Raw genomic sequence first — 21,506 nt, forward strand, 5'->3', positions numbered from 1 at the left:
TCCTGGGCCTCGCAGGAAACAGTAAGTATACCTAGACAAATGCAATTGTAGGTGTTCATTCGGAGAGAGGTTCATAGATCGTAGGTGGAGCCGAAAGTCCCGTTTAACCGGAATTTAACCGCTTATCTTATCTGCGCGTGATTCCTACGATAAGAGAATCGCCCCAACTCAGGCCGCATTTCGCCCTCATCTCCCTCCCCATTGTGGCGACAGCATAGGTTCCTTGTCCAGAATGGGTGTCGTGGTGGAAGAACTCGCGCTGCCTGGTAAGCTTTTCTTGTTTCACAGGACTTTAGACACGAGCGAAGCACGGACAAACTGACAATCTCTTTCTAGACTCAGTCCTCCGGCCTCTACGCGACAAACTCCAAAAGTTCGATATATCGAATCCCGACGAACGTCCGGCCAAGCGGCGCAAGACTGTGAGAGGTGGATCAAGGAGCCTGACTACAGAAAATGGAGTATCGGCAACAGGCATACCTCTAGGATATATTCCCCTGGCACGGTTAACACTGCGCATGGTATGACCCGACTACTCTACCGCATTCGAGCGAAGACTGACCCGTGACCTTCCTCTGCAGAAACCATCGGAGAAAAGCATATCCAAGCCCGAAGAGACCTATAGACCGAACCTGTCAACCCTTCAAACCCCAGTTATCATAGATTTTCGAAGCGTTTCATCGCCCGACGAAGAAGTTAACAACCAGCCACGATTGAACTTGGCTGATGGCGAGGCCGATCTTCTGTCACCAGTAATATCTCGACTCAATGGGGAGGAATTGATACTATATACTTGCCAGGATTCGCGATTGCTGGATGTCCTTGCGCAACTTCGGCGCGCTAGCAGACTTGCTCATGTGGATCGCTTCTTCAACCAGGTGCCCACAGCCTGCTACCAAGCCCATCTTTCTGCCTCGTTAGATGATGACACTGTTGTCCTCAATACGGTTGTTCTGTGGAAAGATTCGATAGAAGCTCCAGATCTTAACCGCTTAGGGGAAGCAGATCTTGAAGCTTTTACGACGTACGTCCTGCAGGAACGATGTGTTCCTCCCCCAAGTTCAGCCGGGCCTCGCGAATATCGGAACAGGATGTTGGGGACCCCCCGAGAATGGCCTACTCGTGAATTTTACAACAATGTTCACGTTCCCCGGGCCGAAGAAAGTGCTGCGGAAAATCTTCGATGTCCTGCCCTTGAATGTAAGCTGTTTCCATTCCAGGCAAGAGCGGTTTGCTGGCTCTTGCAGAGGGAAGGGATGGAAATCCGACAGAACGGCGAGGTTGTGCCGATGAAGGAGATTTGTAAAAGTGACCTTCCGGCATCTTTCCATCCCAGGGAAGATGCCGATGGACGGACGTACTACTTCAGCCAACTGTTTATGGTCCTGACAAGGGACCTTTCCCAGTGGTATGATGCCGGACATCATTTGAAAGGCGGAATTCTTGCAGAGGAAATGGGTCTAGGCAAAACGGTCGAAATGATGGCATTAATAAGTCTGAATAAGCGAAAAACGCCGCTCAAGACTGATCCAGATGGATTGATACCCACCGGTGCCACCTTGATTATCACACCACCCGCGATCCTTGAGCAGTGGAAACAAGAACTGAAGGAGCATGCTCCTACGCTGCGTGTTCACCATTACACTGGTATCAAACGCGGACAAGAAGAGTCCGATGAAATGATTGTCGGCGAGCTTGCCGAGTTTGATGTAGTACTAACCACCTACAATGTGATCGCCAAAGAAATCCACTACGCTGGCGCGCATCCACAGCGGAGTTTACGGCATGAAAAGCGATTTGAGCAAAGAAAAACCCCGCTGGTTCGCCTTTCGTGGTGGCGTGTATGTCTGGACGAGGCACAGATGGTTGAAAGTGGAGTCAGCAATGCAGCTAAAGTCGCTCGTCTGATTCCTCGAGAGATCGCCTGGGCTGTGACTGGTACTCCGCTGCGCAGGAACATAGACGATCTGTTTGGTCTTCTTCTCTTCCTCCATTATGAGCCTTACTGCTTTTCATCCTCTTTATGGAAAAGGTTGTGCTCATGTTTCGGACCGGTCCTAGCGAAGATTATCAACCAAATCACCCTTCGGCACAGCAAAAGCCAATTACTTGATGAGCTTCGTTTGCCGCCCCAAAAACGCATTGTGATAACTACACCCTTCACAGCTGTGGAAGAACAGCATTATAAGCAGCTTTTTGAGGAAATGTGCGAACAGTGCGGGTTGAACGAATCAGGGGGACCTCTTCGAGCCGATTGGAACCCCGAAGATCCTGCAATTATAGAAAAGATGCGCACCTGGTTGACAAGACTTCGTCAGACCTGTCTTCATCCAGAGGTTAGCGGAAGCAATCGTCGAGCGCTACGCATGACCGGTGGTCCATTGCGGACTGTGGACCAAGTTCTGGAAGTCATGATTGATACCAACGTGGCCGCCATTCGTGCAGAAGAGCGGTCTCTCCTTCTCTCTCAACTTCGACGAGGTCAGCTTCTAGAGAATGCAAGACGCCGCCAAGAAGCCCTCGCTCTGTGGCAAAACGCATTGAATTATGCCACTGAGCTAGTCAATGAAACCAGAGAACAATTGCGTCTAATTAAAGCCAATGATGCTGTCAATGACAGGAATGGGACAATCGAACATCTCGACAAAATGTCTGATGAGGATGCCGAAGAGGCGGACAAGAACAGTCGGCTCGGCCAATGCCGACTGAGGCTTCGAGCTGCACTCGAGGTCCAGCACATTGCAGTATTCTTCACTGCAAACGCATATTACCAAATCAAGAGTGATACAAATCTCACACAGCCAGACTCAGATGAGTACAAAGCGCTCGAGAAACGCGAAGAAGATGGCTATGAAGCTGCGAAAGTCATTCGCAAGGAGATGTTGACGGAGATCTCCCGAAAGGTTGAGCAGTCCATGCAAAGAATCAAGACCAAAGCACGAGATAAGCAGTTCACAATCATCCCGCAAATGAAACCACATTTGTACAGCAGAGGTGTGGAGTCATACCATTTGCTCAACAAATTCGAAGACTTGTGTACGGCTCTCAACAAACATGCCGAGCAATACAAGGAATGGCGGGATGTCATGGCCAAGTTGGTTTCACAGTCACTTATTGACCAGGAGGAAGACGCAGAACTGGAAGGTAATGAGTATGAGCGGTCCACGAAACATCAGGATGAAATGTATGTTTACATGGAGGCTTTGCGTTCCATGTATGCCGACCGTCATGATGCTCTCACCGGTCAAAAGAACCAGCTGATCTCTCACGAAGTCAAAATGGGCATCATCCAGGCTCAGAAAGGCGAAGGGCCCTCTCCGGAACTCTTTCTCAAGATCATGAACACTCGCAGTGAGCTTATGCCTGATCCTACTCTGGGATCGCTACGCAGCATCGTTGGCGAGCTGCGCAGTCTCGTGACATCGCTAGACTGGCAAGCCAGCGCGGGCAATTCGCGTGCTCGTGCTGAACATGAGATGGTTGAATTGGTCTTAAAGAATGCCGGTCGAATGGTGGCCGAGCAACTCAAAGTATCGTCAAGTTTGCAGAGAGAAGTCGAGATGTTCCGCGATACTATGAACAGCCGCTTGGAGTATTATCGTCACTTGCAGCAGATTTCGGACACAGTGGCCCCATATGACGAGGAAAGTGTAGGCAAGCCGCTGGACGAGAAGGCCTTCGCGTTGAAGCTCGAACAAGAGGAAATTCTTGAGGCGAAGATCGCTTCTCTCAAGAGCAAAGCAAGATATCTCCTTCATTTGAAGGACGACACTACTTCCGACAGTAGCTCTCGAACATGCATTATCTGCCAGTCCACCATTGAAATTGGTAAGTGTCACCTTCTCTGTATTTCATCATCAAGTCTCGGACTGACCTTGATATAGGCGTATTGACCGTGTGTGGCCACAAGTACTGCAGCGGGTGTTTGCGGCTATGGTGGGCTGCACACCGGAATTGTCCAATGTGCAAAAGGTCTCTGTCGCGCAAGGATTTCCATCAGATCACATACAAGCCCCAGGATCTAGTTGCACAAGAGGAAACGTCACACATCAGACCGGACCATGAGGGTCATTCCCAAAATGCCATCTATAGCGATATAAGCTCGGGTCATCTCAATGAGATCAAGAAAGTCGAATTGCATGGCTCTTACGGAACGAAGGTTGATACTCTGGCCCGACACGTCTTATGGTTACGCGAACACGACCCTGGTGCAAAATCCATCATATTTTCACAATACGGAGCCTTCCTTGAGATATTGCAGGCGGCATTCTCTAGCTTTGGAATCATCAGCACCGGTATTGACTCTTTAGATGGCATCGAGAGGTTCAAAAAAGACCCAGCGGTATGCAATTTGAATTCCCTGCTTTCCTGAAATCATGCACTAACCAACTATCTCCAGGTCGAATGCTTTTTGTTGCACGGGAAAGCACAATCATCCGGGTTGAATTTGATCAACGCAACCCATGTCTTCCTATGCGAGCCGCTCATCAATACTGCAATCGAGCTACAGGCCATCGCTCGAGTCCATCGTATCGGCCAACATCGACCAACGACGGTGTGGATGTACCTTGTTTCCGACACAGTCGAAGAGTCCATATATGAGCTCTCAGTGACCCGACGCCTGGCTCACATCATCGAGAAAGAGAAGGACAAGAAAGCGGTCGCTCTATTGACTCCTGCTGACGGCGGTGATGTTAGCGAGGCGGCTATTGAATCTGCAAATTCCATGGAAATGCAAGATGCTACTCTGATGAACTTGATGCAGCGTGGCTTAGGTGGAGGAGAGGTGGTGAAGAAGGATGACCTGTGGCAGTGTCTCTTTGGAAACACCATCCGGAAAAATGGCAATGATCATTCAGCCGAGAAAGAGAGGGAAGTCGGTTTATTCTTGAGGGGTGAAGCTGCTGAGCAGCGAAGGGAAAATGGGAACCGGCACTGATTGTCACAGTATATACACTATTTAGTTGGATATATCGCTACTTAAGAAATATGCCAGGTGTTTTGCTAATGAGGTCGCTACATAGTAACCACCGAAGACTCTCGAGAGCCTAAATTTTAGGGAAATATGCACTTTCGACTGTTCCACCTTCCGGGCCACAAGTCCTGCCCGGAAGTCACCAGTTGACTCCATTCACTTGGCAGGTACAGATTGTGGCGGGGATGCCAAGAAATGACTAATCGGTTGACTAATCCATAGTGGAGCCGCGGCGGCGGAGGACGATGTCGCCAGGGCCAGATAGAGGAGCTCACCTGAACGATGACGTGAGTGTGGTTGCCTATATCATTTCAGAATCTCGCGATATTTGCGAATTGTTATTGTGCTTTTGTTGGTCTTTCGTGTTCAATGCTTCACTAGAGCCGTCCTCTGCAAATTATTCTCATCATGGCGGACCCTCAGAGCCCCGAAGCTCGCGAGTTGAGCCTGATAGGGAAGGTGGAATTCAGAATTGCAATGGCAGACTCAGATGAGAAATTGCAGTCATTACTAGGGACATACCTGGCCCCTTTATTGCTGAAGCTCGGGTCCGACAGCGTGGAAGTGCGTAACAAGATTATCTCGGTCTGCCAGCATATCAACACTCGTGTTAAAGCCCCCACTGTTCAGCTGCCCGTGGCAGCCTTGTTGAAGCAGTTCAAGGAACAGAACTCTCAGCTGATCAGGCATTTTGATCTCATATATGCTCAGCAAGGCATTGATCGACTTGGCTCCGCAGCCAGAGTCGAGATCCTGCTACCCTTGCTCCAGGGTATCTCGAAGATCGGAACGTCGCCCACTCAGGGTGCTATCGTGTTTAATCTTGTATTGCGTCTTTTGCCGCTACTCAAACTCCCAGTGAGAGGCAGTGAGGAGGACCGCCGTTTGAAAGAGCATCTCGGACTCTCAGATGATGATTCTAAATTCCTGTCCTTTTGGCTGGCGAAATTGCTACTTCTGACCCCTGGTCCCAAGGAAACTGTGACGTGCCCCGGTCTCTCCCCAGACGAGTATGCATTTTTGAATAAGGGTGCCCCTGCGAACGAGACTTGGAACCCTTCGAAGGATGGCGGCTTGAACCTGACTGAGACGAAAGTCACCGCCCTGAGATTCATCGGCAGTGGTGCTTTTGAGGATTCTCAACGCTTCCTGCCTTCACTTATTGCTTCTGCGGATCCCAACTCTCGTCTGGCTGATCTGGGCGATGAAACTCTCAAGCGGTTTACTGCGGATATCGACAATCCCGATGTCGTGAATGAGCTGTATGAGCTGTATTTCGGCGGTTCGTCGCCTGATGGTGCTCCTCCGGCGCGGCCGCCACTCCAAGTGAAGCTCCTTACATATCTGGGAAAATCCATCAAAGCTACTGCGGACCCGCAGCGGATCATGAGGCTCATTGAGGATGGCCTCCTATCCGATACCGCTAGATCAGCTCAGGGGTTGCAAGCGTCAAAACTAAGGACCCAAATTTTTACATTCACCACGTGGGTAGTTCGTATGGGCGCAGCTTCTGATCTCAAGCAAATCGCCCCTAAACTCATCGCAGGGCTGAGGGACTTCATTCAATCTCAAGGATGGCCCAGTCCGGCAGCTAGTGGGCAGAGATTGCCCACAACAGACCTTAGCTTGCGCGGGCTCGCCTACGAATGTATCGGTATCATGGTCCCCAAAGTCGACTTTGTGTCACAGGCCGATACAGTAGAGAACTTTGAATTTGACCTGGTCCGATGGCTCTTTGGTTCGCTAGGAGCAGACGACTCTGGTCCTGGGATTTTCGTGAGCATTGATCAGGCGCTGGGAAGTATCCTGAATTCCTCTTTGAACAGCCACGATAAAACCTTCCAGGACCAGCTTCGGCCATTCTTGGTTCATCAGATGAGCATGCAACCTGGTGATATTGACCCCGACACAGGCTACCGAGCTGTTCGAGGAGTCCAGTATGCCGCAGTGCGGTTTGCCAATCGGTTCCTGCCATTCGGCGATGTGGTCGCCCGTTGGATCGACTTGATGGCCATTGCAAGGGGCCCAGAACGGCAACAGGAGGTCGTCGAGGAAGGAAAGAAGGGCCTCCACCCTTATTGGTACCGACTACTGAATCCCACTGAGGACGGGAAACGCTCCACTTCAGCGGCAGCGCCGGTACAGGATGAATCTTGGTTTGAATTCCCGAAGTTCGATGCGGCTACTCGTTTCCTGCTTGGGCCTGGAGGGCAAGAGGAACTCATGAACGTTCAGGCACAGTCCGCTTCGCAACTCCTGTCTGGCCCCTACAAAGGTTCCTTCGTGCCTGCCATCTCGTTCCTCCGAAACATGTTGCTCTGGGAGGCATTCTCTGCCTCGGGAGTCACTGCGGACTTGGAGCAAGATTGGGACTACAAGCTTGAGGTTCTCCTTTCTACCAGCGTTGAAGCTCGCTCAGCCGTGAGACGGTACATCCGTGAGTCCGCAAAGGAGTCGGTGTTGTCGTTTTTGTCTGGCACCCTCGAAGGCCTTGTAAGCGGCGGGCGCGAAGGACTACGGCAATGCGGTGTTCGTTTTGTGGAAATCTGCTCGCTAGCTCCCAATGACGTTGTTGAGCATTTGCTTCCGCGTGCAAAGTCCTTGATGGAGCCTATTTGCAGCAACAATCAGGATAATCAGGGCATCACTGCACGCGCTTTTGGAATTCTGACTTCGCATCCGGGTTTTCCAGAAGAGCAACTGAAGAGTTTCGTTGCTCAGCTAGCGGGTACCATTCAGTCATGGAATAGTGCTGTCGGTGAAGAAGTCATGCGCGTCCGTGGGGCGATTTTGGCGCTCTCGTATTTACTGAGTCGACTTGCGTACCGAGGTCTTGTGGACCCAATTCCAGAAGCACAGGGCAAACAGTTCATTGAGACTCTCTTTGATATTCTGGATGTTGCTCGGGACACTCTGTTACAGAGAACCGCACAAGAAGCCATTGGACAGCTCAGTTTGTCTGGTGTTCTTTCTCTTGACATCATCAACGAAGATGGCTGGAAAAAGATACAGGAAAAGCTATCGAAGGATGCTAAGACCGAGAATCGGATTCCTATCATCTGTTTAGGATTGTTAACTTTGACCTTCTCCCGGTCTGGCTCTGACACTACCTTGTTCAACGACTTCCTGAATTCACTTTACAGTCTACATGAAATCCGCAGTCCTGAAGTTCAGTTCACTGTGGGCGAGGCCATATGCAATGTCGCAGTTGGATGGGATTCCAGAGCTCTCATTCAAGATTTCGACGTCGATGCGGAATTCCCCGGTTCAGACGTCCCGCGCTCAGTGTTTGCAACTATATGTGACAAGGTTATTGCGGATTGCATCTCGCCTAAGCCATCTCTGCGGAAGGCGTCTGCAATCTGGCTGCTGTCGCTAGTCAAGAACTGCGGGCACATGCAGGAAATGCAAGGGCGACTGCGCAAATGCCAAGCTACTTTCAGCAGCCTCCTCGGAAACCGGGACGAGGTGGTGCAGGAGACTGGAGCGCACGGACTCAGCCTTGTTTATGAAATCGGCGACCAATCCCTCAAGGACGATCTGGTTCAAGATCTGGTCGAGTCATTCACCTCGACCGGTCCAAATCTCGGAGGGGGCAAGATAGAAGCTGACACACAGCTATTCGAACCTGGGGCGCTCCCTACTGGTGAGGGGTCGTCCGTCAACACCTACAAGGATATCATGAACTTGGCCGCCGAGGCGGGTGACCCGACTCTCGTTTACCGCTTCATGTCGTTGGCTTCAAACAATGCCATTTGGACGAATCGTGCTGCATTTGGCCGCTTTGGCATCAGCAGCATCTTTTCTGATTCTAGCGTTGACGGATATCTGGCGAAGAACCCTAAGATCTACCCTAAGCTGTTCCGTTACCGGTTCGATCCGAACCCGAATGTGCAACGGTCCATGAACACTATCTGGCAAGCCCTCGTCAAGGATCCGACTGTTGTGGTCGATACACACTTTGACGATATCATGCAGGATCTGCTCAAGAGTATCCTAGCGGGCCGGGAATGGCGTGTTCGGCAAGCGAGTTGCGCTGCCGTAGCAGACTTGATTCATGGTCGCCGTCCAGAGAAATACTCCCAATACCTGGACGAGATCTACAGCAAAGCCTTCAAGCTACTGGACGATATTAAGGAGTCTGTCCGCACCGCTGCTTTGAAGCTGTGCCAAACCATCACCAATTCGGTCATCCGCACACTCGAGACAAGTGGCACGGAGAAACGCGCAGGCACTCTACTTCAAAGTGCTATTCCATTCCTTCTGAGCGATAAGGGGTTGGACTCGAGTGTGGAAGAAGTACAAGGGTATGCCATTGGCGCTCTTATCTCCATGATCAAAAAGAGCCCTGGCAGCTTGCTCCGCCCACATGTTCCCAATATGCTGGAGAAGTTCCTCAGTGCTCTCAGCTCCTTGGAGCCCCAGGCTGTCAACTACGTCCACCTTAATGCCGACAAATACGGTCTCACCGGTCAAGAGATTGACAAAATGCGCCTGTCCAGCATCCGCTCATCTCCCATGATGGAGGTCATTGAGCGGTATTTGATCGATAACTTGGATGAAAGCAACCTTGACGAACTAGCCCAGAGACTTGAAGATGTGCTGCGGTCGGCCGTAGGCCTGCCATCGAAGGTAGGCTGCAGTCGCGTTCTGGCGCTGCTCAGCATGAAAACCCTGGTCTTCCGTCCGTACGCAGATCGATTCATCCAAATCCTTACCAAGTACGTGGTGGACCGAAACGAGACTGTCAGCGCTTCCTACTGTTCATCCATGGGCTATCTGCTGCGGCTGGCGTCGGACGATCGGGTCCTCAAGACCCTTGATTTTGCCAAGAATCTTTATCTGACAGCCGAAGATGCCACGCCGCGGGTGATCTCTGGGGAGATCCTGTACTCGGCGTCCAAACTGTCCAACGACCGGTTTATGGCATTTGCGACAAGCGCCTTGCCATTTGTGTTTGTCTGTAAGCACGATGGCGACGAACACGTGAGAGAGCAGTTTGAGAAAACGTGGCAAGATAACGTCGGTGGTTCGCGTGCTGTGACGATGTACATCCGCGAGATAGTGGGTCTTGTTTCGGACAATTTGGACTCTCCTCGCTGGGCTATCAAGCACACGGCCGCACGGGCAATCGCGCGAGCAGTGCTGTCACTGGACGCAGAGATTGACCTCGCGACGGCTGAATTGGTTTGGCCGGTATTGGAGCGCGCCCTGGCGGGGAAGACCTGGGATGGGAAAGAAGTGGTGCTGAAGGCACTAGTGAAATTTAGTAGCCAAGCTCAGAAGCTGTGGCAAGCCAAGCCGGAGTTGCGTAACCTGCTGAAGGTAAGTGTGGGCTGATATCCCCGCCACTTTTTCCCATTATGATCCTAGTGTTTGGGGATGATGATTATTATATTACGAGGAGTCGTTGACGCAGATAAGCTATGGAAATGATGCTAACGCATGTCAGACGATTACGGTTCGCGAAGCGAAGCGAGCTAACGCGCTGTACCGGCCACATGGATTACGAGCCATGGGCGAGATCGCGCAGGTACGCCAGGACCTTAACTTCATGCCGGACGCATTGAATGTTATTCCTGGTGTGGTTGACGAAATGGTGGGAGAAGACGAAGACAAGATGGAGATAGATTCCAAAAATGGGCCCGGCTCGATCCAGGACGACACCCTTACCGCATGTGTCCAATGCCTCCTGCAATGTTTCAACCCCACCGACTCGAACCAAGGTCAGTCCATCAACGCCCTCCCAAATGCCGAGAGTGCCCCGCGGGAAACCCCCCTAGCGTCATGCCTTGCTAACACTAACCACAGCGCTGGGAGGATACGTAGAACAGATGACTGGTCCGTTGGCGCAGGTTTTCCAGCACGGTGGACGACAGGTCGTCAGCACGGGCTACGAAGAGCTCCGGGCGTTCTTTACCCGAGTGGATCAGTGGAGCGTTTCACCGGATGCCTCCGGTGAACAAGTCGGAAGCGCGTTGACTGCTCTCGCAGACAAGATTCTCACAAATGAGCTGGATGGGTCTGTCGAATCTATCCGCAAGGGTCGCGCAGAGGCAATTCTGGCGTACCTGAAACTGTGTCCGCATGCCCAAGCGGGTGTGCCTGACTCACTTCTGACGAGTGTGCGAGAGTGGAGAGCCAGTGAACGATCGCAAGCGGTTCAACGTGTGCTAGATGAGGCCCTGACACTCCCGAATTAAGAATTCCACGTGGTTGATCGACCCCCGGCAACTGTCTGGGGTCGATCATGAATCATGAGTGTATTTTTTATGAATTATTTTTCATTTTTCTAGCTCTAGTCTCTATAGCCTACTGTGTATTAAGTTCAACGTATTATGCAGATACGATTCGAAATCGAGCCAATCGGACCAAGTGAAAAGCTTCAGGGTAAACACTAAACAGCTGGAATTCGATAGCCTGCCAGCCCTGCCTTGAAAGTTGTCTCACGCCACTCGCTTAATCCTCGGCCATGTCCGTGGGAATGCGGAGGGTTAAACTGTGATCTCTTCGCTTCTGGTTGATCCAGACCGGGGGCCCGGGCCGATCGAGACTCTCTTTTTCCTTCCTTCCTTTTCCCCAGACACCTAAAACATTCCTCGGCTCCGATAAAAGGCCTTGTTTTTTTTCCTCTTCCTATTGACGCTTCAGCCCCTTGACTCGTTCTCCTCTTCACCGAGCTATCTTTGGTTTTCCCTTCCCCTAGTTCCCCTTAGTCTCCCGGGGATAGCCTCTTCTTTTGATCAGGACTGATCACAATCTACTAGTACTCCGTAAACAGTACACTAACCTACTCTTTTTATTTTCTTTTTTTCTCCCACATGGTTGGCATCTGCGTGCCATCTCGGGCATTTCTATTTATTTTTATCTCCATCCTTTGTCCTGTTTGGTTTCCTTTCCCTTTTTTTTGGTATTTTCTAGTATTTTTAGTACTTTTAGTATTTTTGGGTTGCTTTTGTTCCTTCTAGCTCCATTCACTTCCTCTGCCCTGAATGGGATTGTATAGTATTGCACTCTCTAGTGAGTCCTAGTCCCTAGTCTTTCTCTAGCTCGTTCTCGGTCTTGAGTCTTGACTGCTCTCGATATTGATTAAACTATTATTATTTACCTGCATTCCTTCAATTTTTTTTTCCGCCACCCGTCAAGAGCTGCGCCATGAACCATCTGCCTTCACTGCAGATTGGCATTTTTCTATGAACACAACAGTCTTTTCCCCACTGTAATCACCTCATTCCTTATTTACCCTTTATTTTGCCTCTCCCGCTCTCTTCATTTCTTCTCTTCTTAGACCTCATTAGACTATAATCTATATCGTCGGTAAGTGTGTCACTCCCTTTTCCTCCGTCAATCGCTGACCTTCCAACAGCATCGGCCCTTATGACCGTAACCAGTCTTGTAATGCAAAACCGAAGGAGCAAAGCCTCTGGGAAACCTCCATTGCGATTGCCCATCATCGCTCCCAAGGAAGATCTTTTTGCAGACGCTTTTGCCAAATCCGAAAAGACGTTAGTTGCTCCACCGCGCATCCGCCTACCTCCGCGGTCTCGCACTGGTTGCTGGTAAGTGATCGTCTCTATGATCGTCTCTATAAAATTCCGATTTGGATCTAAGCTCACGCATTGTTCTAGGACATGTCGAGTGAGTTTCTTTGTGTTCCCCCTGATGGATTTCGAACCTCAGTTGAGCTAATTGACTTTTTTTTTTCTTTTGGCAGAGTCGAAAGGGTAAGTGGACTTGACAATTGCCGCTTCAATTCCCGTGGCTGACAATACATTCTCTAGTCAAATGTGATGAAGGACATCCGCAATGCAATGTATGCATTCCTTGCATCATACTCATTTCCACACACTGACGCTTTCTCTAGCAATGTACACGTCTAGGCCATACTTGCGATTACCGCCCACGGCTGGCCTTTCGCGATGACACGCCTCGTATCATGGGCCGAATGGCCGATGTCAAGACAAACGGCCATGTCGTTTGGGATCGTAAGCATACGTATCTTTCTGAGATTTAGGGCCAATTCATAGTACTAACTCTAACGTAGTTACCTCGCCGAGTTCCAATGACGAGAGATCCGAATATTTCTCTCTCGCCGACCCCCTGCCGCCCTTTTCCTTGCTTACCTCGGACGAGGAGCGGGAAAGGAAAGCCGAGGCGGTTAGTCCCGGCACGTACCATGTCGTTATGACGCCCGACAGTTTCTCCTCACTGCCAGAATATGCAGATGATACCGAGAGATCTAGATCAAAGCCCGCCAGCGAGTGTAGGATCTCTGCAACCAATAGCCCCGGTGCACCTAATAGCGAGCGCAGTGTAACAGAGGATCCGAACGTGGTGATTCTGAAGACCTTCGAGGATGTCAATCGGCGCTCATCTTCCACCGGGAAGCTGTCGAGGATCTCTCCGACCTCCGAGATTTCAGATCCATTCGGCAACTTGTCCCTCTCCCCGGGCTTCACTGCGCTTCCTTCGCCAGATGTCAAATTAGAGCCGATGACCTTCCTGGATCCGCGTCTTGATCAGCAAAGCCAAGATTCTAAGCTCTTTTCCCACTTCCGTCATGTGGTGTGGAGGCAGTTGTTCCCTCACGACCATCGATTGGATGATTCGTCTGGATCTGATAGCCATTTCATGACACTCAGCATGGACTTCTTGGAGCAGGAAGCCATCCATTTCCCTCCTGTAAGTGCCAATCCTCAATTGATTCATATTTGTGCTAATCCACCTTCCCAGCTTTCCCATGCTATGATGGCTGTATCCGCCCTTAGTCTCTCGCACAGCGGCACAGGTCACAATGTCGATGCGCTACAATACTATCAGCAAGCTTTCCCTTCACTTCAAGTCAGCCTACGGAACAACGACGATCTCGTGTCCGACGGGCTATTTCTCACCCACTTCCTGCTTCTGATCTATGAGGTAAAGGTTCATAGTTTGAGCTTCTCTGGCCTACGTACTAACCTCCCTCAGGTCGCCGCTGCTGAGCCACATGGCTCAAACCTCTGGTCTCACCACATCTCTCGACTCCTTCACATCGCATTCCTTCGCCGGGCCAAGTATGGCCGGGAACCCCACCCATTCATCCTCTGGTGGGTGTGCCACATCGACTTGTACGCTTTGTTCAGTGGCGCAGGAACGGGCGAGTTCGTACAGGCTGTCATCGAACATCAGATGCTCCCTGGGTCTGGAAGTCTTCTCTATCCCTCTGCTCCAGAAGGCTACAGTGTGATCTACCCCGACGAGCACGAGAGCTTACCGGTCATCATGCGCTTATACCACGACACATTCCGACTGGCCGCTCAACTCGGCCTCTTGGCTATACGACTCCGCCACGATAAACAGAACCTACCATACGAAGAGTTCAGTCAGAGATTACAAGAGTTATATGACCTGCGTCAGGCGTTCGGGCCGTTGTGGGAGTCTCCCGATGTTGCCTTCTTGCATCAACACCAGGACAGTCTCCCTCGGCGGTCTCGGGAAATCATGCAGCAGGTCAGTGTTTTTTTCCCTTTCCTTTCTCATTCCCCTGATCTATCGCACAAGCTAACCCCCTTCCAGTCAGCGACATTATACCACGCCTGTCAACTCTTCTCCTACAGCAGCATGTGGCCCGGGCAACGCGGCGAGTCCGAGTTCTCCCAAGATGGAGAAATCGACCACCACGCAACCGAGATCCTGCGCTTGGCCGAGCGCACCGCACACACCCGCCGGGCCGATCGACATTTCCTAGTGTTCCCGTTGTTCCTGGCAGGTGCTACGGCGTCAGCCAGCGGACTGAAAATGATGGCTATGGAATTGATGACGAGCATGGAAGACGAGGAAGACGGGTTGGGCCGTAATACTGCAACGACACGTGCTATTCTGCAGGTTGTCTACGAGCGACAGTTGGAGCGACTCATGCGTGTGGGTCGTACTTCTGATGTTGATTGGTCTGATCTCATGGCTCAGGAGGGTCTTCAGATGGTCAATTTCGGGTTTTGATTGGACTGCTATTATTGCAGTGGTCAGTGGAGTTGGTGAGATTTTGATTCTTCTAAAGCATGGGCGCATATGAGGGTGGGCATATTTGGTTTTTTTTTTTGTTTTTTTCTCGTTTTGGTTTATGTTAGCACCTGCATGATTGACGATGTATACGGGTTGTATGTATAGAAACGAATGTTTGGAACCTCTTTCTTGGATCCATGGAAATGCCCGGGCCGTTGGTTGGAATTGGCAAAATGTAAACAATACACGCGTTTACTCCTACTTGATGCCTAATTGGATGGTGTATTTAAGTAACTCCTAAGTCTCCTATAAATCCAGGCCCCAAGGCAGAAATTGTGATCATTCTCGTCACCTGCGGGGTCGGCGTCTCGCCAACTTGGCGCCTTCAACTCCTGAAAATAGATCTCCTGATCGTTTCTTCGTATCTTTTCTTTTTCACTTCAGACTCTCACATCCCTAAAACGGACGTAAATCAATCCATGTCTATGAATAGATGAAAAGATTCTTCCATTCCCACCCCCGCATTCACCTGCCCCTCATCCGCGAAACTTCCAACGATCATCGCGCTTATCTCCCGTGATTGGTACCTTGAACATACTCTGCAGCCGAATTCTGTCTTCTGCAGCTTCAACCAACAGCCCCAATTTCCGTAGTCGGTGCCATGAGTGCTGGCAGCAGTCGCGCCCTTCACCCGGAGGAGCTATTCCTCGGCGACGGCCCTGGCCGACAAGAATCGCCAGTTATCGGCCCTCTGCGCATCAACAAACGGGACTCGTCATCGCCAGCATCGGCCGCAGGCTCCAGTCCCCCACCAAACGGCCCGCTGCCCTACCCCGACGACCGTCAACATCCCCAGATACGCACTTCAAACCCCAACGACCGATACAACGACAACATCAGATACGGGTCTCCGCCAGCTGGTCCTGGCTCCGGCTCTATCAGTCCAAATGAATACCCACCTGTGCTCCGGCCGCGAGACGGGCGCGAACCCCGAGTCGCAACGTTAGCCGAGCGCAGAGGTGCTGCCCCTAAGCCGCTACCCGAATCGCCCGGTCCGGACGCACCAGATCGCGACGCATTAGCTGCTAGACAATATCCTCGTCCGCCGACAGGTCCAGTCCCGGGCCCCCCAGAGGCTGCTCCCACAGAGACAAATCAATATGATTATCGTCAGCAATACTACCCGCCTCCCCAACGCCAAAGTTCGACCTCTGCGGCCCGGCCCCCGTCCAGTCTCCAGGCCCCACAGGGCCCGCTCAGCCGTATCAGTTCCACTTCCACTACCCGCGCTCAGCGTGGCTCGCCCCCGCCGCCGGAAACTCCCATCGTTGGACCCGGCCAGCAGCCTGGTTCTGATATTGAGGCTAGATATGCTGCGGCTGGTATTGCTGGCACTGGAACCTTGCAGGGAATCCAATCGCATAATGTTGCGGCGCAGAGACGCGCCGAGCAATACTCGGGCCAGCATCCGACGGCTTTCCAGCAGCCTCCGCAGCAGCAGCAGCAGCAGCGGCCGTGGACGCCTACGGAGCAGCCTGGCTCTCAGCCTCATGGTCCTCCTACGGTCTATCAGGGTGGTGAGGTAGTCGGCTCCAATAACCAACCTTCGGCTTCGCATCCTGGGCAATATGGTAGCCCGCCACCTCAGGTGCACCCTGGTCAATACAGCAGTCCGCCACCTCAGGTTCACCCTGGGCAGTATGGTAGCCCGCCGCCCCAGGTTCATCCTGGCCAATATGGTACCCCACCACTCCAGGCTCATCCAAGCCAATACAGTGGTTCTCCGTCCCAGGCCCACCCTGCCGCTGTACCGCAGCCCCAACAGCAGCAGCAGCACGAACAGCCTGGGAGAGTTGGTCCGAGCGCGTTGGAACAAGACATGGAGCGGATGCGTCTCAGCTCCTCTCCCCCGCCCGCCTACTCGAGTGTATCCGGTCCATCCCCTTCGAATAGATATCCCACTGAGAAGCCAACCCCTGCTGGAGCTGCCGCAATGGCGCACCCAGCCCTTGCGAATCAACCCCCTCCTGCTGTCAACTCACCTTCCCCTGCACCGGCAGCCTCGGCACAGGACCATCCTGCCTTCGCAAATGACCCGAGGCAGCAGCAAATGGGGCAATCCCTACAGGCCTCTACTGCGAATGCCAGTGACTTGTCCGGTTTCCACCAGCAGACCATTCAGGTGACTTCTCCCGGGCCCTCTGGGGCAACTCCGGCATCTCCACCTCCTCTCCCCGAAGGATGGATTGCACACATGGACCCGAGCTCCGGACAGTACTATTATATCCACCTACCTACGCAGTCGACTCAGTGGGAGTTCCCGAAAGGACCTACTCCACTAAACCTCAACGACACCCCCTTGTCTCCAGTGAACAGTGTGTACAGCGCCCATCCACTGAGTTCTCCAGGACTCTCAGCCTTTGGAAAGCCACTTGCATCCCCGGGTGTGCCTTTGACCCCTGGATTCGAAAGCCTCCAGTCACCTATAGTCTCTGGCTTCTCTGGACCTCCTCCGAGTAGTGGAATGGATCTATACAAAACCACTCCAACCAATGGTGTTTACTTTGGTCCTTACCTGCGCTATACCAATATGGATCTCGAGCGGGGCATCTGGATGGGATCCATCCTGCTCGTGACAGATGCCGCCCAGCCACCCACCATTCACATGCACCAGAGTGTGGACTTGTCTCCCAACCCAAGGCAGTTGAAGGCAATTGACATTGCAGCCCATCAGCGCTGGACATTCTACAAGTACGAGATTGACCTGCAGATGGACGACGCGGGCCCTGCCAAATGGACCTACGCCATCACTTCACACCTTGGCTGCACTCGTTACGAGTTCCTCGTCGCTGGCCGACACGAGACCAACTGGCGGTTCATCGCTACCTCTGGAAATGACTTCTCGCTCAACGTCAATGCTAACGAGCGGGCTCGTGTTGGCGGTGTCGGCTACATGTGGAAGGATATAATGCAAAAGCATAATGAAATTGGAGGCTTCCACGCCCAATTATGTCTGGGTGGCCAGATCTATGCAGACCGCATGTGGAAGGAGATTCCATCGCTCAAGCAGTGGTTGACGATCAGCGGGAAGGAGGCTCGAAAGAACGCTCCTTGGACGGCAGCTAACCAGCAGGATGTTTCCCACGCATACTTCCATTACTACACCAGCCACTTCGACCAACCCCACATCAGGGAGTCCTTTGCACAGATCCCTTATGTCTGCCAGATCGATGATCATGACATGTGAGTCTTCTAAGTCGACCCTGCAAACATTCACCCAGTCTTGCTAATAGATGCCGATGTAGCTTCGATGGGTTCGGTTCGTATCCCGACCACATGCAATTCTCAAACATGTTCAAGAACATCGGCCGCATCGGTATCGAGATGTACCTCCTCTTCCAGCACCACACAACCCTCGACATCCTCCGCAACGTGAACAACGACACAGACCTCTTCACAATCACCGGCACAGGCTGGCACTTCGTCAAATACTTAGGTCCAGGCGTAGTCGTCGTCGGGCCCGACTGCCGCTCAGAACGGAACCCGCACCAGGTCATGGCCGGTCCAACCTACCAAGGTCTCTTCCCGAAGATTGCAATGCTCCCACCCAGCGTCCAACACTGTCTCTGGATGGTTGCCGTACCGCTCATCTACCCCCGTCTGGAAACAGCCGAGCACATCGTCCAAACCGTGGCAACGGGGAAGCGCGCCGTGACTGGCGCTTACAATGTCCTAGGCAAGGTTACCAGTTCTGTAGCTGGAGTCGTAGGTGCCAAAGACTTTGTCGGCTCTGGCTTTGACTCTGTTAAGCGAGCTGTAGGCAAATCTGGATTAATGGGTGGAATCTTAAGTCCATTCGGCGAGTTCAGCTCCATGGATGAGCTACGCGACCAATGGACGCACGAGTCAAAGGTAATACCCCTACCCCCGTCTATTCCTTATCCTACCATCTTTACCTTTACTAATTCCCAAACCAGGACCTGGAAAGAACATACCTAATCCGCACCCTCCAAGGAATCTCCCACCAAAAATCCCTCCGCATGACCTTCCTCTCCGGCGCCGTCAACCTCTGCGGCGCCGGTCTAGTCCACGACCCCTCAAACCCCACCGACCACAAAACAATGTACCAACTAATCTCCTCCTCCGTCGTCAACACCCCTCCCCCCTCGTACATAGTCAAACTCCTGCACAGCCACAGCAAGCCCCTGTACGTGCCCGCCAACGGGCACAGATCCTCCGCCCAGCCCAGCGACACCAAGGAGGATATGATGGAGATCTTCCAGACGGATGTTAACGGGCAGGCGCGCGAGTATCGCAAGCTTATGGCGAGACGCAACTATGTTGCTATTGTGGCTTACGATCCCGAGGCTATTAGTGCTATTAATGCCTATGGCCAGGTTACGCCCGGTGGGCATAGTAAGTTGAGTTTGGCGGCGGATTTTATGGTGCAGGGCGAGGGGCAGCAGGGGAGTGTTGTTAAGTTTGGGCCGGTTATTGTGCCTTGTTTGGAGCATGGGAGGTAGATTGGGATAGGCTATAGCCGTGAGGGTGAAGTTGAGGAGATTGGGGGTTTCTTGCATATCTTTTATTTGTTTTTGTTTGATATTGAATTTGGCGTGTTGATATTCATTTCAATGTTGGTTTCTTTTTGGTCTTCTGGCCTGTACATGTCTTGTTTGTGATAATGAGACGAAACTATCTGCTGTTCTGACGAGCTTTATGGAATGTTGCCTAGCTTTAGGGTTACAGGTAGAGATGTAAAGTACTAGACGTCTCGAAGACCAAAGGTTGCATAGTTAAGACCTGAAACTATCACTCGGGGTATCCACTGAAAAAAAAAAACATGTCAACCCTAACCTAAAGACCCAGCCAACGCCAGCAATGAAAACATTTCGTCTATCCAGTTGGATCCCCTCCAGGTACACAAAGCCCAATCCGCCAGAAATAATCACGATGAGCATAAAACAGCTCCCAAAGCCGATATCTCGCCGGTATAAGCGACCAATTCAACCTAACAAGCTCCAATCCATCCTCCCTATCTCCATCTCCCATACCACACCCAGCAACATCCCTACCATCCTCCAAAACAACCTGTCCCCCATCCCCAGACTTCCCACCAGACTCTCGACACCCCTCCATCCCAAAAGCCCCAGAAACCCCTAAATCACGTAACAACCCCCTCAAACCCTCCCCAGCCCCCTTTCCAGCAATACACCCAGGATCGTAATCCCCTTTACACAACCGCACATCCTCCAACTCAGGCGGCAACCCAGCCTTCTCAATAAAAATCTCACCCGCATGAGCCGCATACCCCCACTCCCGCAACGGGAGCAGAGGAACCGGATCATCGACATGCGTGACGCGCCGGAACCGTCCACTATCGACCGCGACACCGTCGAGCAGTCCGAACTGTTCATTGAAGAAGGCCACGAATGCTTCATTTCCCACCATCGGTTCGCCGAACGTTGTGACGAGCGGATCAAAGCCTTTTAAGCGCATTTCAAGGGCTGCGAGGGCTGCGACTGCGCCGCCGAGAGAGTGGCCGACCAGCGTGATTTCGTAGTCTGGGTGCTTTTGACGTATGGCTGTGAGGTGGGGGAGGATGGTTTTACGCGTGTTGAGCCAGGAGCTTAGGAAGCCTGCGTGGACGGTGCAGTTCTTACATCGTGGGGATGTGGTGGGGTTTAGATCTTGGGGATCTTGGGGATTTGCGTCTTCGTCGCCGGTGTAGGGGATGTAGGCTTGCGGTATCGCGGATAGGTCGATTATTGTATTTGTTATTGAGTAGGTGCCGCGGAAGGCTATTATTATTCGTTTCCGGGAGGGGAAGTGGGAGAGAGCTATGTAGCCGCAGGAGTCGGAGAGGAGGATTCCTGTGTTCCAGGTCTGTGGATGTTAGTTTATTCGCTTATTCGTGGGTTTGGTTTTTGATGGGATGGATGGGACGGAAGGTGGTGCTTACGGTTACTAGTTCCAGGTCTGGGAATTCGATGCATCGACTTAGACATTCGAAGGGCTTTTGGACTCCTGTTGTGCCGACGCAGTAGGAAATGTCCACGAGGCGGGATAACTCTTCTAGGGAGGTGAATAGATTGGTGGAGACATGGTTTGTTTCATTCTGGGCTATTGTAGGCCTCAGGAAATGGGTGTATAAAAGTAAAAGAATGAGGAAGATACTAGTCATGACTGGACATGCTAGCTTCGGTATAAAGGAATGTGGAGGTTCATCTCTAGAGAAAAGAAAGAATGAGAGAAGAGGAGGAAACAAGGCCGTGTGATGTGGAGATGCCCGTGACTGAAATCCGGGGTAACTTTAATTATGTCATTGATCTCTTTCCTCATTGGACGATCGTAGATCTCTTTTTGCTATGACGGGAGATACTTTCAGGTTGTTATAGAAATGATCCTTACACGTATTCCAGGTAGTCTAGCCGTCTACTGCGTATTAGTCGCCGTCGGACCCTTCGTTATAAGCCAAAAGATAATCATGACAGTCTATCATAGAGTGAATCAACCCGACGTCAAGTCCTCACCGACATGCTTGTTGATG

At 51.8% G+C, this 21,506-nt stretch overlaps 5 protein-coding genes across 5 annotated transcripts; 4 read left to right on the forward strand and 1 right to left on the reverse strand.

Annotated features, from left to right (window-relative positions):
- Positions 1-232: 232 nt before the first annotated feature.
- N7515_006187 (uncharacterized protein) lies at positions 233-4,939 on the forward strand (the record flags this gene model as incomplete). The annotated part of the gene is made up of 5 exons (XM_056666931.1): positions 233-266; positions 337-521; positions 582-3,828; positions 3,885-4,342; positions 4,400-4,939. The coding sequence occupies 5 exons, from the start codon at positions 233-235 to the stop codon at positions 4,937-4,939; spliced, it is 4,464 nt and encodes a 1,487-aa protein (XP_056520527.1).
- Positions 4,940-5,383: 444 nt separating this feature from the next.
- Positions 5,384-11,178, forward strand: N7515_006188 (ECM29 family proteasome component; the record flags this gene model as incomplete). Its single annotated transcript, XM_056666932.1, has 3 exons — positions 5,384-10,300; positions 10,428-10,701; positions 10,787-11,178. 3 exons carry the CDS (start codon positions 5,384-5,386, stop codon positions 11,176-11,178), a joined length of 5,583 nt encoding a protein of 1,860 aa, XP_056520528.1.
- A 1,742-nt stretch (positions 11,179-12,920) lies between these two features.
- On the forward strand, positions 12,921-14,953 carry N7515_006189 (uncharacterized protein; the record flags this gene model as incomplete). Its single annotated transcript, XM_056666933.1, has 3 exons — positions 12,921-12,960; positions 13,020-13,657; positions 13,709-14,953. The coding sequence occupies 3 exons, from the start codon at positions 12,921-12,923 to the stop codon at positions 14,951-14,953; spliced, it is 1,923 nt and encodes a 640-aa protein (XP_056520529.1).
- A 664-nt stretch (positions 14,954-15,617) lies between these two features.
- Positions 15,618-19,479, forward strand: N7515_006190 (WW domain protein; the record flags this gene model as incomplete). The annotated part of the gene is made up of 3 exons (XM_056666934.1): positions 15,618-18,199; positions 18,262-18,868; positions 18,934-19,479. The coding sequence occupies 3 exons, from the start codon at positions 15,618-15,620 to the stop codon at positions 19,477-19,479; spliced, it is 3,735 nt and encodes a 1,244-aa protein (XP_056520530.1).
- A 373-nt stretch (positions 19,480-19,852) lies between these two features.
- On the reverse strand, positions 19,853-21,140 carry N7515_006191 (lipase family protein; the record flags this gene model as incomplete). Its single annotated transcript, XM_056666935.1, has 2 exons — positions 19,853-20,842; positions 20,919-21,140. 2 exons carry the CDS (start codon positions 21,138-21,140, stop codon positions 19,853-19,855), a joined length of 1,212 nt encoding a protein of 403 aa, XP_056520531.1.
- Between the last annotated feature and the right edge of the window lie 366 nt (positions 21,141-21,506).

The sequence above is a fragment of the Penicillium bovifimosum genome (genome assembly GCF_028826915.1).
Source record: "Penicillium bovifimosum strain IBT 22155 chromosome Unknown utg000005l_segment0_segment0, whole genome shotgun sequence".
NCBI lineage: Eukaryota > Fungi > Ascomycota > Eurotiomycetes > Eurotiales > Aspergillaceae > Penicillium > Penicillium bovifimosum.